The sequence below is a fragment of the Rhinoraja longicauda genome, chromosome 20 (assembly GCF_053455715.1).
Source record: "Rhinoraja longicauda isolate Sanriku21f chromosome 20, sRhiLon1.1, whole genome shotgun sequence".
NCBI lineage: Eukaryota > Metazoa > Chordata > Chondrichthyes > Rajiformes > Arhynchobatidae > Rhinoraja > Rhinoraja longicauda.
Window position 1 is genome coordinate 9,499,759 of NC_135972.1, and position 17,463 is coordinate 9,517,221.

General features: G+C 42.1%; 1 protein-coding gene across 1 annotated transcript in view; it reads right to left on the minus strand.

Annotated features, from left to right (window-relative positions):
* Nucleotides 1-17,463, minus strand: part of iqub (IQ motif and ubiquitin domain containing) — a 35,028-nt gene that overhangs the window by 13,500 nt on the left and 4,065 nt on the right. The window contains exons 2-10 of the mRNA XM_078416509.1: nt 17,161-17,399; nt 14,464-14,601; nt 13,180-13,317; nt 12,557-12,688; nt 9,104-9,226; nt 6,265-6,369; nt 4,634-4,759; nt 2,004-2,144; nt 263-397 (exon numbers count right to left, since the gene is read on the minus strand). Of these exons, the coding sequence (XP_078272635.1) occupies nt 263-397; nt 2,004-2,144; nt 4,634-4,759; nt 6,265-6,369; nt 9,104-9,226; nt 12,557-12,688; nt 13,180-13,317; nt 14,464-14,601; nt 17,161-17,395 (1,273 nt within the window). The 5' untranslated portion in view covers nt 17,396-17,399. The remainder of the gene's footprint in view (nt 1-262; nt 398-2,003; nt 2,145-4,633; nt 4,760-6,264; nt 6,370-9,103; nt 9,227-12,556; nt 12,689-13,179; nt 13,318-14,463; nt 14,602-17,160; nt 17,400-17,463) is intronic.

Genomic DNA, 17,463 nt, shown 5'->3' on the forward strand with positions numbered 1-17,463 from the left:
TAATTTACCTAACATTTTTTTTACACTTTGTTTTGGATAAAATGCCGATATGTTATCTCCAAATAATTTTGAGTCAGAGTTTGCTCTCTACAGTTGCCCTTCTCAATAACTCCACGTATACCTAAAAATATTACCATGAAACAGACAGGCACTATGCAAGAAGAGTCTATGTTTTGCAGAACACTTTTATACCAATTTAGCAAATGTATATTACTGTTTTTAATATATTTTATCACAAGAATATTTTATTGCTCAGGCTTACCATTACATGTTATTTGCAGGACCTTTACGGGCAACTTCAACTGTTTTCCAAATCGTGATTTTAGCGTCCTTATTGTAATGCAGATGGGTAGCACCAATGTCATAACATCACAAGAAGGATGTAGGGTGACCTTAACTGAATTAAAAACCAATACAATAAATTAGTTTGCCCACTCATTGAATGGCAAAACTTCCAACAGTATTCATCTGGATATGGTAATGCTTTGTTGAAACACAGAGAAAAAAACTGGCAGTTGGTATTTAACGTTAAGCAAAAATATTTCATCGAAATCCCTTTCCAAAAGGTAGGCGAGTATAATGCTCGGATTAAAAAAATTAACTGAAAGGGTACATGTGTAAATTCCAAAATTCTTCTATTTCGTTACAGTTTCAACTACAGGGGTGGAACAGCGGCATAGCAGTAGAGTTGCTGCCTTGCTGTGCCAGAGACCGGAGTTCGATCCTGACTACAGGTGCTGTCTGTACGGTGTTTGTACGTTCTCCCTGTGATTGCATAGTTTTTTTCCGGGTTCTCCGGTTTTCTCCCACATTCCAAAGATGTGCTGGTTTGTAGATCAATTGGCTTCTGTAAATTGTCCTTCGTGTGTAGGATAGAACTAGTGGACGAGTGATTGCTGGTCGGCGCGGAAGGGCCTGTTTCAATGGTGTATCTCTAAACTAAACTAAACTAAAACTACTGCAAATACACCTTCACCACCGGGTGGCGCCATGAGAGGCAGCTTCGCCAACAGCCTGTCTTGTCCCTTTCTTCTTTGTTGTTTTTAGTCCATTTTATTTGTATGTTTTAGTTCATTTTTAGTTTTTGTATTATGTGGGGGGGGGGGGGGGGGAGGCGGGGGAAACCCTTTATCTATTCCCCCGACGGAGATGCGACTTTTGCCGTGTCGTATCTCCGTCCGCACTGCAGCCTAACATCGTGAAGCTGGCAGTCCCTTTGTCAGGGACCGACTTCGGGAACTCCAGCTGCGGGAGCTTCGACCGCCCTCATCGCAGGAGCCTCGATCGCCCCGATGCGAGGGCTTCAATCGCCGACTGCAAGTTTTTCGATCACCCCGACCATGGGAGAAAAGGAGGCAGAAGCTAAAAGTTATTCACCTTCCCTCACAGCGAAGAGTGCAAGGTCACCAAAAGCAAGATGGACGCTGCCTGCACTGGTGGAGACTCGGAGGGATTGCCGTGAGTGCGGTGGTCACGGTGCGGGGACGTCGCGCTACAGGAGCGTCCTAGAGTCTGGTGTGAGTGCGGACGGCTTTCTGACTGTTCGGGCGGACAAGGACTGCAGAGAGAGTGACAAGCGGTCGGTGCAACTCTGGTTGCATCACGGTGGAGCTTGTGTGTGGCCCTGATATTGGACTGATGGCTGTGAGTCTCCGCTTATGCCGTGTGCCCTGGGGATTCTCACACGCCACTGTGGTGGCTGTTTACGTTTAACTTCTATGTAATTTTGTATCTTGTTGCTTTTTTTTTTGGTAGACTGTATTTTTAAATCAAATTTCATTGTACCTTAGGGTACACATGACAAGAAAGGACTATTGAACAATTGATGACCAACATACAAATATCCAAAAGTAACATGCATATTTTATACCATTATATACAACAAATTGCCATATATAATACTGATTAAAATTCTAAACTAAAATTACGACTCTATCTGTCAATTCATTTAGACCATACAGTGACAAAGTTTCATCGCCAAATGATTAGGTTTAAGAATTTACCTGTGGCTGTGCTACTGTCAAAGTCTGGAGATAGGGTCTTAGATTTAGTAGAATATGACTTTAATACTAATCTTTTTTTAAGGTCTCTATTAGCAGCAGTTCCAGGTGTTTGTAAAATCAAACATTCAGCAGCTACATGCACTGAAAAGAAAAGAAATGTAAAGAAAATCATTACATTTCCATTGCTCCATTTCTTTCCAGTTTACTAATTCCTTTTGACAAAATCTTATTAAAATTAATTTCAACAAATACAAGTCACGTTTACTGATAATGGTGAACAATATCTTAATATGTATTCATTTACAGAATGTGCTCGGCATTGATAAGGCTCGAATCTATTGCCCAACTTTATCTGTATCTGAGAAGGTGCTGGGCAGGTGTGTTATTTGACCATAGCATTCTTGAGAATGTTTCTGCTGAATAAGGTGCTGGCTCGAAGGGCCAAATGGCCTACTCCTGCACCTATTGTACATTGTAATAAGGTGCCCCAGAATTTATACCTGGTGATAATAAAGGAATGGCAATCTATTAGGTGGGCCTGGTGCTGAGCCTGGAACTCAGTCTGAAGAAGGGTCTCGACCCAAAACGTCGCCCATTCCTTCTCTCCAGAGATGCTGCGTGTCACGCTGAGTTGCTCCAGCATTTTGTGTCTATCTTCAGTTTAAACCAGCACCTTCCTGCACAATGGCAATCTATTTCCTCGTCAGGATGATGCGTGACTTGGATAGGATCCAGTTGTCACAGATTTGGAAGGTGTTCTCGGAGTGGCGCAGGCAATTATTCAATGATTCTGCTCAATATTCAATGACACCTCATTGTCGCAGTGAGATGCTTTGTTTTGCATACAGCCCGGTAAAATCGTACAGCAGACCTCACCTAGGCTGTACACAAGGGTCGCCATGTGTCTGGCGCCGACAAAGGTACAAAAGTTCACCGAACATTCCTGTCTACTGCCAGTCACCGTTCGTGGCAGTAGCCCCCCCACCCCTCCGCTGAGTCCCCCCCTTCATTCCTGCCGGGTACCCCCATGGTCCCAGGCAGCAGCTGGACATTTTGTAGATAAAACACACCAACCCCAATGGTGGGAACCATGGATGATTGAGATGCTAAATATCCTATCCTTCACCAGACTTGTCACACTACAATCATTGGAAAGTGTAGGAAAGAAGGTAGACACAAAATGCTGGAGTAACTCAGCGGGACAGGCAGCACCTCTGGAGAGAAGGAATGGGTGACGTTTCAGGTCGAGACCCTTCTTCAGACTGATGGAAATCTCCATGGAAGCAGAGAGTTGAAACCCTTGGATGTGTTTCCCAGTCTTTAAACCATGATTCACAGGCTGATTCAAGAACCCTTCTGATTGTTCTAACGTAGATAAACAAATTCAATACAAATCTGAAGACCCACTTTGGGTCAGATTTGAAAAGATTAGCCACCCGTTGATGAAACATACAAGCCTGATAAGGAGACAATATTATGCTAATTTAGCAAAATTAAAAGCAGTTGCCCTCGAACTTGACTGGGAGCAACTAGTTTTGAATATATGTTCATACTGAATAGCAATTTTATAGATTGCACTGAAATTGATAGCGCACAGTCACAATCAGATTTTAATCTGGTTATTCTGATCCATTTTTAGATTCAACCCCCACTTGCAGTGCAGAATTTAGAATTTACATTATTGTTTTGATAAAATAATGGTATTTTGAGAGGTCATCTAAAGTTTCATGATGCCCCAAAGCCTGTTTACTATGGCAAGTTAAGAATAAGTTGTTAAATCTGCAGTACTTTACTGAAGTTCGGTTCATTAACTCTAACTCCGCTCACTAATTCTTTAAATACTGTAGTTACGGACTGAGATTTAAGTACCACTCCAAGTCGCCAGCAATCATCTAAACATAAAATATCATTGGGGACAGATCGCCCATGGCCAGCACGGTGGCACAGCGGTAGTGTTGCTGCCTTACAGCACCTGCAGAGCCAGAGACCCGGGTTCAATCCCGACTATGGGAGCTTGACTGTACTGAGTTTGTACGTTCTCCCTGTGACCTGCACGGGGTTTTTCTGAGATCTTTGGTTTCCTCCCACATTCCAAAGACCGACAGGTTTGTAGGTTAATTGGCTTGGTATAAGTGTAAATTGTCCCCAGTGAGTGTAGGATAGCGTTAATGCACGGGGATCGCTGGACGGTGTGGACTCGGTGGGCTGAAGGGCATGTTTCCGCACTGTATCTCTAAACTAAACTAGAATGCAGCGCCGGAGACTCAGGTTCGATCCTGACTACGGGTGCTGCACTGTAAGGAGTTTGTATGTCCTCCCCGTGACCTGCGTGGGTTTTCTCCGAGATCTTCGGTTTCCTCCCACACTCCAAAGACGTACAGGTATGTAGGTTAATTGACTGGGTAAATGTAAAAAAATGTCCCTAGTGGGTGTAGGATAGTGTTAATGTGCAGGGATCGCTGGGCGGCGCGGACTTGGTGGGCCAAAAAGGCCAGTTTCCGCGCTGTATATATATGATATGATATGATATTAGTGAAAACTATTTGATTCATGCCCAATAATTTTGATCATATCAATCGTGTTTCCTCATAAATTAACTATAAATTCAAACCCTTAGTCGTCTGCTTTACCTTTCCGTTTGGATTCCAGAGACTCGCTCTTTGGTGGTTCAATTTTACCGTGCATTTCCTCAATAGCCTGGATCTGTGCTTCCAGTTTCTCTTTCAATTCGTCACAACTTAAAGAAGGTGGAATTCCTGGACAAGGTTACAAGATACAGTAATAATTTTAATTAAAAGAGCCAAAGAAAGATAAACCTCATTGTTGCTGGTGTAACCTATCTGAGTAATAGGAACAAATGCAATACACCAAGATACAGTTGCGCTCACACCAACAAATGGTTTTAGAAATTCCTAAAGACCAGAGGAAAAACCATAAGTGTCCATCAAATCTCACCCATTCTAGGCAACAACATCTCCTTTCAGAGACGGCTGTAGAGGCCAAGTCAATGGATAGTTTTAAGGCGGAGATTGACAGATTCTTGATTTGTCTGGGTGATCGGAGCAAAGGCAGGGGAATGGGGTTGAGAGGGAAAGATAGATCAGCCATGATTGAATGGCGGAGTGGACTCGATGGGTCGAATGGCCTTATTCTGCTCCTAGAACTTACGAACTGTCAGCACTAATGGCCTCAACTAAATGAATAAGTTTGGTACAATGACACAAAAATTAGACTATTGGGACACATCTGGTGGATGGGGTTGACCCAAACCTCTGACACTATGCAGTTGCAAATCCACCCAAACCCCACTTCGATTTCCATTGGGTGCTCCAGTTCTTCCCATGTCTCAAAGACATGCTGGTAGGTTAGCCGGCAACTGTGAATTACCCCAGGTGTGTGTCAATGGTTGGGGAACCAAGAGTTGATGGGCACATGAGAAAGAATAAGTTATAGGGAAATGAACTGGGGAATAAGACAGATGGGAGTCAATTGAGAGATTAGTTCTATCTGGGCCATCAAATCATCTATCTTGTTAAGAATGCTGTGGACATTCAAAAAAACAGCTTTAATTTTCTTACCATCCTTTCCTAGTCTGCTCTTTTTTTGAATCTGCACTTGTGTATGCATGATCTGGTTAATGTTGGCCTTCTCACTCGTCTCCCCTGGAATTTTATGGGGTTTTGTTGTGGTGGAGGAGGTGAGAAAAGAAGGTTCGAACAGTAGTTTCCAATTCTAGATTTTAAAATACGCTCAGGTCAAGCAGTGGTTGTCAAAGACATAGGAAAGGTCATCGAGGAAAACTGGGAAGGTGAGAAGGAAAGAGCTAATAGGGACCTGCAGGCAACTTTCCCACACATAAGTGAAACGCTACCAGGGGAGGTAGTTCAGGCAGGTATTATAACAACATTGAAAAGACATTCGGACAGATACATGGATAGGAAAGGTTTAGAGGGATATGAGCCAAACGCAGGTAGCGAGGACTAGTGTAAATGGGGCATCTTGGTTGGCATAAACAAGTTGGGCCAAAGGGCCTGTTTCCATGCAGCATGACTCCATGACTCTAATCTTAAATCATCGTTCATTGTGAAATATTGCAATTTCTTGGGGGAAAAAGTCCAGGAATTTTCCAGCATGAAGTTGATGCTCATGTTCACAGCTTTTGTTTACAAATCCCAGCTAGTAATTTGAACTATAATTAAAATCTGGAAAGTTATTAATTAAACTGTTTAAATTATTGCTATAAATTAAAATTGTACTTTACCCCCAGTTTGCTCAGTTGATTGATCAGGGACATTTGGAGCAGTCTGTCCAGTAGAATCCAAACCTGTAGTGCCAATGGTGCTCTCATCTGTAACTGCAGTTCCTCCTGTTATTGTAGAATTTGGACTTATTAGTTTGAGAAGATTCAAAAGAAAAGTGATGTGAAAATGTTTATTGCTGGACACAATGCTGCTTTGGATATCAATAGCTAACTATATGCTCTCCACGGGGAACTGGGTTGATACCCGATACTGGGAATTGTTTCCAACTACACTTTTGCATCTGCTTGTCTTTTCATGACATGCAGACTCTGTATGACTAAAAGTTTCTGTAATCATGTGGAAAGAAAGAGCAGCAGTATTAAAAGTGGCCCCATTGAGGGCAGAAGATAATAGACAATAGACAATAGGAGCAGGAGTAGGCCATTCGGCCCTTCGAGCCAGCACCGCCATTCAATGTGATCATGGCTGATCATTCTCAATCAGTACCCCGTTCCTGCCTTCTCCCCATACCCCCTGACTCCGCTATCCTTAAGAGCTCTATCTAGCTCTCTCTTGAATGCATTCAGAGAATTGGCCTCCACTGCCTTCTGAGGCAGAGAATTCCAGATTCACAACTCCCTGACTGAAAAAGTTTTTCCTCGCCTCCGTTCTAAACGGCCTACCCCATTTGAGGCGATTTTAACGCAGAATGCAGAAACAGTTGAAGCTTTAAACAAATATTTTGTGTCATTATTCACTGTAGAAGACACGATAAACATAGCAGACAAAATAGCGATCCAGGGTTCTAATAGTTTCGAGGAATTTAAAATAATTGACTCAAGATTTTAAAAAACGACTAAAAGATGAGGAAATATCAGGAGCGATTATTTGTATCCTGGTGCTAAGAAAAATGGCTGCTGAACGTTGAGCATTGGATAGTACAGAACAGTAACAGGTCCTTCAGCCCACAACGTCTGTGCCAGACATGATGCCAAGACAAACTAATCACCCCTGCCTGCACATGATCCCCATCCCTCCATTCTCTGCATGCTCACGCCTATCTAAAAGATTCTTAAATGCCACTTTCCAATCTGCCTCCACCACCACCCTTGGCTTCCACCACACTCTGTGTAAAAATTCTGATGATGGATGGTGAGTACAGGTGATGCTGCGCCACCGTGAGGCGGCACGGTGGCACAGCGGGAGAGTTGCTGCCTTACAGCGAATGCAGCGCCGGAGACTCTGGTTCGATCCTGACTACGGGCGCAGTTTGTACGTTCACCCCGTGACCTGCGTGGGTTTTCTCTGAGATCTTCGGTTTCCTCCCACACTCCAAAGACGTACAGGTATGTAGGTTAATTGGCTGGGCAAATGTTTAAAAAATTGTCCCTAGTGTGTGTAGGATAGTGTTAGTGTGCGGGGATCGCTGGGCGGCGCGGACCCGGTGGACCGAAGGGCCAGTTTCCGCGCTGTATCTCTAAATCTAAATATCTAAATCTAAATATAATCTTTAGAAATTTATTCTGGAATTGTACCAGCAGAATGAAAGCTAGAAAATGTAACTGCTCTTCAAGATAACCAGTTACTTAAGTCATGGCACCGAAAATATCTTTATGTACTTAGGCTGAGTCAACATAAAAAGGCAAACGTTTGATAAACCTCATTGAATGTTTTCTAATTGAATGGATTACCAAAGTCAGCAAGAGAAAACAAGCACATACATTATTTTTGCACTTTCTGGAAGTATCACACTAATCTGGGGGTTGGGAAATTGCAATGGCGTAGTAGACTTGATGGGCCGAATGGCCTTATTCAGCTCCTATGAAGTACGGCACTTGATGCGGGCGGCACGGTGGCGCAGCAGTAGAGTAGCTGCCTTACAGCGCCAGAGACCCCAGCTCGATCCTGACTATGTGTGCTCTCTCTATGGAGTTTGTACGTTCTCCCCGTGACCAGCGTGGGTTATCTCCGGGTGCTCCGGTTTCCTCCCACACCCCAAAGATGTACAGGTTTGTCAGTTGATTGGCTTTGGTAAATATTGTAAAATGTCCCTAGTCTGTAAGGATCGTGCTTGTGTACAGGGATCGATGGGCTGCGCAGACTCGGTGGGCCAAAGGGTCTGTTCCTGCATTTATCTCTAAACTACACTAAACCTAAGTGCCTCACAGTCTGCCACATGTGCGAAGAAACCAAAAGCACCATGCAGGTCAAATTAATCTGAAACATAAAGGAAGATGCCTTTTAAGGGCAGAACCCCTAACTTGAATTGGTGCGGAAAAATGTTCATCGGTATTCTATATTTTGTAATAGATCTATGTAGATTGGCATCAAATGCACCAGCACAACTTCCCTATGAAACCCTGCCCAAACCAAACTAATGTGAAGAGGCACGAGTTAACTGTGCAGTGCAGCATTCGAACTCCTGCTTAGAAATGATCCAATTTCCAAGCAAACCTTCGCGTAGCAGCACCAATTCACGATTGAATCCTCAGAGAGAGGGTTGACCGACGAGAAAAGATTAAGTAGGATTGGCTTGTATTCATTAAAAGGCAGAGTAGATATTGAGAAGCTGTCTCCTCAGTCTGGAAAATCAACCTAGAGAGCAGACATAATCTGAGGATAAAAAGATTTATGACCCGGGTGAAAATAATTGTCTTTTTTCGAAAGATTGTAAATCTTGAGTACCTCGGTACACGTTACAATAAACTAAATTAAACTAAGATAGTGAGACATGGCGAGACAATACTATAGTGAGATATAAACACATAATTATTGTTTACAGATCTTGGCCGGTAATCTGGGTGTAGTAAAGCCAAATAATTCAAAGGCACCTTGCTACTAAATAAGCATTTATATTACCTTCTGGCATCTCAGTTGATGGACCAAAGGTAGGGTCGGCTGAGCTAGTATATTTAGAACAGTCCAAAACTATAACTCCTTGGCCCATAGGAATTTTGCTACAGTCCAAAATTAGCTTTGTTCCTATTCGTATTCATCAATTCAAGATTCAATAGAAGAAGGAAGAGAAGTGAAAATGTTAATTAAAATGCATTCTAAAGGGGTGCGTTGTGTTTCTTCAATACATTTTGAAATTTTATGAACTTCAAAATCTACAGGAAGTCAACAAATTGTAGCGTGACAAAGAGTAAATGCTCTAATACATTCAAAGCTACTATTTTTCTTTCCACTCTCCATACAAAATTCTTTTTGCCCATTTCACTCATGTGAATGGATGCCGGTTGATAAGCAAGACTGTCTATGCAGAAAAGGAGGTAAAAATCAACATATAAATCAACAATATTGTGCAGTCTTGTACACCCCTTCAGAAATGGTTTGATGGCATTGATTTGAGACACCAGGCAGCCCACTGGACGAATCTGCACAATTTGACAGGGAATTAATAAATAAATAAACAAATTAACACAAGGTTTCACAAGAAAGATGCCCCTTTGATGTGTACAAAGTTTTTAAGGAGCTTGGCAGGTTAGAGTTTTCCTTGGCTGAGATATTTAAAAGCATGAAGGATCACATTTTCACAATAAGGGATCAACCATTCAGGACAAAGAGATGAGGAGGAGTTTTTGTCACCAGAGGATGGTTTATCTCAGGAATTCCCAATCCAGAGGACTGAAGATTTGAAGGAAATCAAGGGTACATGTTTATTTCAGGAGGTGGCATTGAGGTTGACAATGCCATTGAGGTTAACAAAGATTAACAATGATCAAATTGAACATGAAATAGACTTAAGCGGACCAATGAGACATTCCTGCTTCTTTTTCTTATATATTTTTCTAGCTAACAAAATTAGCTCAGTACAATTTTGGAGTTAAGCATGTATGTGTCAATTTCTAACCACTTAGTAACTGGGTAATTGGAATTATGTACATTTTATTTTAAATTAGGTATATACTGAAAATTAGTAGGTCATTCAGTCCCTCAAACTGTCCTGTCATTTATTCAGACTGTGGATGATATGTACCTGAACTTTACCAAGCTGCCTTTGTTATATACACTTAACTACACTTAAGGAAAATCTCTCTCGCTCGCATGGTGGCGTAGCGGTGTTGCTGCCTTACAGCACCGGAGACCCAGGTTCGATCACGACTACGGGTGCTGTCTGTATGGAGTTTTACGTTCTTCTTGTGACCACATGGGTTTTCTCCGAGATCTTCAGTTTCCCCCCCCCCCACACTCCAAAGACGTACAGGTTTGTACGTTAATTGGCTTGGTATAAGTGTGAATTGTCCCTAGTGAGTAGGATAGTGTTAATGTGCAGGGATCGCTGGTCGGCGCGGATTGGGCCTGTTTCCGCCCTGTAACAATAAACTAATCTAAATAATGCACAATCTTTTGTGTCGCGGTACAGTAGTTCCAGATTTCCATTACAAGATGTGTTTCCTGATTTTTTTACTGCAAAATAACTTTAATTCTACAATCACACCTTGTTCCAAATTCCACCACTGAAAGAATTCACTTAATTGTATCGACCTTAAAGAATCCCACTGCCTGTGCCAAACAATGGACGCCAAGAACAACTAATCTCATTCGCCAGCACATGATTCATATTCCTCAATTCCCTGCAAATCCAAGAGAACTATCTAAAAATCTCTTAAACACCACGATTATATCTGCTTCCAACGCCACCCTCAGAAGCACGTTCCTGGCACCCACCGCCCTCTGTGTTAAAAAAAAAACTTGCCTTGCACATCTGCGTTAAACTTTGCCCCTCTCACCTTAAAGCTATGCCCTGTCTTGGACATTTGACTATGTCTTTGACATTTCCACTCGGGGAAAAAGGTTCTGACTGTCTTTCCTATCTATGGTTCTCATCATTTTATATACCTAACAGGTCTCCCCTCAGCCTCTGACATTCAAGAAAAATCCAAGTCTGGTTTATGCTACTTTAAAATATGTAATACTTTAAAAATCTTGAAATCAAGAAGTGTGCAATCTGTCCATATAATTCAATAGTTCACATTCCATCAATCTGAGGAATTTGTACCAATTTTCCTGCAAACCTCAAACACATTTTATGAACTTTTGTGTCCAAAACAAAACATGCCACACAAATCAGGATCTGATCAAGTTTCTCTATAACTTAGGCATTACTTCCTCAATTCGGACTACTTTAAGTTTGTCCACTTGATTGTTTATTTTGTAGCAGAGTATTGGCCTATAATGAAGTGTTAGCACAGGCATGCAAATTCCACTGCTCACCACTGCTAATCCCAGGCATTAGGGAAATCTTCTGGTTCACGTTTTACAGTCCAAAAGCCTGCATCTAGCTCACTCGGCAATGAAATCTTTTTAATCACTAATTTGATATTGGCATCACAAGCAAAATGAGAACTCAAAGGACATGAGCATGCTTTGAAAATAAAATTATAATCACCATTACTTGTACCCATCAATAATTCCAGAATTAGTCAAATTTGATTTCCATAGCTGCTCCAGTGGGATTTGATTTTCATGTTCTTAGCTGATCTCTTTAGGCCGCTGGATTACTATTCTCTTGCTTTATTTCTCTTTTTTTGTGAGCTTGCAAGAATAACACTGTTCACCCACGAGAAGATACATGACCTGTGAGGCTAATCATCCTGGATAAATTACACTTTGAATGCTAATGTGTACTCCAGGAATATAAACTGTACATTGGACTGGAGATGAGCACTTGGCAGTCATCAGATCTGCAGCAACTGATTCCAGATCTGCAGTGACTGATTCCAGATAGGAGATACATTATAACCTTAACACTCTGGGATGGCACAGTGACACAGTGGTATAGTTGCTGCCTTACAGTGCGACACCTAGGTTCGATCCTGACCATGAGTGCTGTCTGTACGGTGTTTGTACGTTCTCCCCGTGATATAGGTGTTTTTACTCCGGGATCTTCGGTTTCCTCCCACACTCCAAAAAATGTACAGGTTTATAGGTTAATTGGCTTTGGTAAAATTGTAAATTGTCCCTAGCGTGTAGGATAGTGCTAGTATATGGGATTATCGCTGGTCGGCACGGACTCGGTGGCCAAAGGGCCTGTTTCCGTGCTGTATTCCTAAACTGAACTAAGCATGACTGTGGTCTTTATTAAGGCAATAATAGCATTAGTATATCTCTACTAAAAATACAAATAATGATTGATCATCATCATTTAGGCCTTGTTAGGTTTTTGCTTGCTTTATTGTTTTAGTGATGTTCAACCATAATCAGGTGTCTATGAATGTAACCCAAATGTTAACACTTTAAAAGTAGCAAAATCCAGAGTAGGTCCAGATTTGAAAATCAAGTGAGTTATTTTCAAACGTCATCATTTACCTATTACATCAGCGTAGTGTGGCACAATTGCCTCTGGTGTTGGAGCGTGCGTTTCTCCCGCTGTTTCATCCGCCATGACTTCTGCAGTAGGACCATCATCCCCAATATCAGGGCTTACGATTTCAGAATCTTCTGTTCCGTTGAGCCAAATAAACAGTCGTGAGTTTGCATTACAAATAGAATAAATGCCTAGCTTTTGAAAATCACTGCTGAACATAATCTAACTACATAAACCGGGAATTGTAGGTTAATTGACTTTGGTAAAATCGTAAATTGTCCCTAGTGTGTAGGATAGTGCTAGTGTATGGGATTATCGCTGGTCGGCACGGACTCAGTGGCCAAAGGGCCTGTTTCCGTGCTGTATTCCTAAACTGAACGGAGCATGACTGTGGTCTTTATTCAGGCAATAATAGCATTAGTATATTCCTACAAAAAATGCAAATAATGATTGATCATCGTCATTTATGCCTTGTTAGCTTTTTGCTTGCTTTATTGTTTTAGTGATGTTCAACCATAATCAGGTGTCTATGAATGTAACCCAAATATTAACACTTTAAAAGTAGCAAAATCCAGAGTAGGTCCAGATTTGGATATCGTTAATTATTTGCAAACGTCATTCTTACCTATTGCAGCTGCATCAGCGTGGTGTGGCACAATTGCCTCTGGTGTTGGAGCGTGCGTATCTTCCGCTGTTTCATCCGCCGTGACTTCCGCAGTAGGACCATCATCCCCAACATCAGGGCTTACGATTTCAGAATCTTCTGTTCCGTTGAGGCCAAAGAACAGTCGTGAGTTGGCATTACAAATAGAATAGATGCCCCGCTTTTGGAAATCACTGCTGAACATAATCTAACTACATAAACCGGGAATGATTGATTGCCGAGCTGATAACTGTCCAAAGCGCTCCAGAAACTGGCCAATTACACCCAGCATGATCGATGGGCCTGCTGTTCACTACTTAGACTGTCAAAGAAACTGACAAGTTTAGATGTTTTTCTATTCAGTCCCACGCATGCCCATAAATGTGTGCAGATTTCAGCAGGATAGCTGCAGAAGGACAAAGAGGATACGCTTTTCCCAAACCAAATGAAAAAAATCATTCCCGTCTGTCCACATTTGTACTTTTTTTTGTTCCTAGCAGCTCATAAGTTCATAGGTTCATAAGTTCTAGGAGCAGAATTAGACCATTCGGCCCATCAAGTCTACTCCACCATTCAATCATGGTTGATCTAACTTCCCCTCTCAACCCCATTCTCCTGCCTTCTCCCTGTAACCCCTGACGCACTTACTAATCAAGGATCAGTTGTATAATGGGAGTAAATCAATTTGCGAACTGGTCATTTGCGAAATGGGTGAATATCCCACACCTCTTATCTAAGAGGTATGTTCCATCTCAGAGGTCCAGTCCTATTTGCCTATGTTTGGCCCATATCTCTCTAAACATTTCTTATCCACGTACCTGTCCAAGTTAGACACAGAAAGCTGCAGTAACTCAGTGGGTCAGGCAGCATCACTGGAGGAAAGGAATAGGTGATGTTTCGGGGTCAGGACCCTTCTTCAGACCCGAAATGTCACCTATTTATTTTCTGCGGAGATGTTGCCTGACCCGCTGAGTTACTCCAGCATTTTGTGTCTATCTTCGGTGTAAACCAGCATTTGCGGTTCCTTCCTGCTCACTACCTGTCCAAGGTAGGTCAGAGTGAGAGAGAAAAGGAGAATTAAAGTGACAGGCAACTGGATCGTCTGTGTTGCCCTTGCAAACTGACATGTATTGATTGTAAAGTGGTCACCAGCCACTGTTTCCTACCGCACTAAGTCTCTTCTACAGACCACACTCACGTCATATCAAGGGTCCAAAGTACTTCAACAAAACATCAGGAATCAAAAATAGAAATCATCACCAATACCTGGCATGGCAACTTCAGTGTGATCTGGTGTGACAATTTCCTCTGTTTCGTCTGGTTCATCTACTGTGACTTCCTCTTGTGTCGTGACCTCTTCAGTTTGACCTTCCTGATCATGGTCTGAACTTTCAGCATCATCAACTCCAACAAATTAATTTGAGTAAAATTAGTTTCTGGTATAAATAGCTCAGGTACTACATTTCTGAAAGACACTGAACAACATAACCCAATGACATAATGTCAAAATAATTGATTGCAATGCTAACAGATGTATGCATGGTCACAGAAACAAACACTTTTGAGTTGGTGGATACCAACAAGCCCCTCCATATCATTTCACAATGATCGTCTGATTTCAGTAGCACTGCTGGAGGAAGACAAAGAATCTTTCCATGTTCCCAATGTTGGAAGAGTCCAGAACCAGGGGCCACAGTCTATGAATAAAGGGGAGGCCATTTAAAACTGAGGTGAGAAAAAACTTTTTCACCCAGAGAGTTGTGAATTTGTGGAATTCTCTGCTACAGAGGGCAGTGGAGGCCAAGTCACTGGATGAATTAAAAAAAGAGTTAGATAGAGCTCTCGGGGCGAGTGGAATCAAGGGATATGGGGAGAAGGCAGGCACAGGTTACTGATTGTGGATGATCAGCCATGATCACAATGAACGGCGGTGTTGGCTTGAAAGGCCTATTGGCCTCCTCCTGCACCTATTTTCAATTTTTATATGTTTCTATGCTTCTAAAATACAGAAAAACAAACAACAAATGAACTCTGTAAAGAAGGAATGGGTGACGTCTCGGATCGAGACCCTTCTTCAGACTGAGTCTGGGGAGAGGGAGTCACAAAGATAAGGAAGTTTAAGAGATCAAAAGGGATGAAGATCAAGGAAAATGTAGAAGGTGTATCAAGGAAATCAAGAAGGTGACAACAAAGCAATCATTGACAAAATGTAATCAAGGGGACAGTCAGACTGGTCGGAGAATTGAGAAGGGGGAGGGATGGAGAAAGAGGGAAAGCAAGGGTTACTTGAAGTTAGAGAAGTCAATGAACTGCTGGAAAATCGCAGCGGGTCAGGCAGCATCAGTCTGAAGGAGCGTCCTGACCCAAAACGTCGTCTGTCCATTTTCCTCCACACGATGTTGCCCGACCTGCTGAGTTCCTCCAACAATTTGTTTTTTTGCTGAAGAATCAAGTCTCTTGTGCATACACAACTATAGTCCACTCTTGTGAATGCGTACCATTCATCAGGAGGCAGAAAAGAAAACAAGTCATGTTGCAGACTTGTTTAGTTTTAGTTTTGTTTAGTTTATTGTCACATGTACCGAGGTACAGTGAAAAGCTTTTTTTGTTGCTCGTTATCGGTCCACGGAAAGACCATACATGACAATCAAGTCACCCACATTGTGCAGGTACAAGATGAAGGGAATAACGTTTAGTTAAATTCCCTTCAACTAAGGGAATTTAAGATAAAATCCTGAATAGAACGATTAAAGATAGTCTGAGGGTCTCCAATGAGGTAGATGGTAGGTCAGGACCGCTCTCCAAATGGCGATGGTATAGTTCAGTTGCCTGACAACAGCTGGGATGAAATTGTTCCTAAATCTGGAGGCAGGCATTTTCACAGACGTCATCTATCCCAAGATAGACACAAAAAGCTGGAGTAACTCAGTGGGTCAGACGCTGGGAAAAGGAAGAGGTGACGTTTCGAGTTGAGACACTTCTTTAGTCTCAACTTACCTTCCCCCAACAAACTATTTCCTGGTCTCATCAAATTCTAACCCTTTTATTTCTCTATTTTTTCTGCTTGATGCGTTTTTCAGGAAGTACATAATTTATGGTTGAACACAAGTGTAGCAGAGCTGAACAACAGACCCCTATGGAAGTCAAAGCAGCAAGAAAGTAAACTGAATACTTGCTTCATGTGCTCGAGTCAAAGAACATAAACACGAAGGTCATGGTCGAATTGTGTAAAAGAATTGGCCCAGCCACTGCTGGAGCACTGCGTGCAGTTCTGGTCACCACATTACAGGAAAGATGTGACAGCATTAGACAAGGTTCAGAGGAGAATCACACAGATGGTGTCAGGGTTGGAGACGCTGAGTTATGAGAACCTGGCTGAGGTTTAAGTTGATTTCATTGAAGCAGAATAGGCTGAGAGGTAATTTAATCAGGGTGCATAGAATGAGATTTGGAGATGATGATTTGAAAAAGAAATTCCCTTGGCAGAGAAATCAATAACTAGGGGATGCATTTTATACAGCAGGCAGAATGTTTAAAAGGGAATTGAGGGGAAATATATATATATATGCACAGTTTGGCGTAGTCTGAAACACTGCCTGAAAAGGTGGGAGATGCAGAAAGCTTCACCACATTTACACACTTGCAAAGCTACAGACTAAGAGCGAAAAGCTGGATTCATTCATTCATTTTGCATAAGCAGCACACAACAAAAAAGCTTTATACTGTACCTCGATACAGGTGGCAATAAACTAAACTAAACAGAAACCAAACTTGCTGTGTAATTTTATTAGAACTTACAAGTCCCTTCTGACATGTTCAAGATATTTTCCCTGTTACAATCTCACTTTGACGGAATGAATTAATTCTGCACAGCAAAAATGTTATGTTATTATGCTCCTAGAAAAGTAGGTAAATATTCATCCGAGTGGTAAGTAAAAATAAAACCTTTGAAGTTTGATTCACCTGCAGATAACTCAGTCGCACTATGGACAGTGGCAGATGCATCAGCTATTCCATCTGCAGGTTCTTCAGCGGGACCTTCCTCTGACACTTCTTCAGTAGGTGCGGGCTGCTCGGAAGGATCTTCCGCTGTCTCAGGTTCACCGCTTTGTTCTTGTGGAGCCTGGGTAGGGTCTTCTTCCTCCGGCGCATCGTTTTGCTCCTGAGGTTCCTGCGTAGGATTTTCATTTTCTGCCATTTCTCTGCACCAAATAGAAAGGTTAATGTACTTATGACAACTAGTCCAAGAAATGAGAGCAGCCTGGT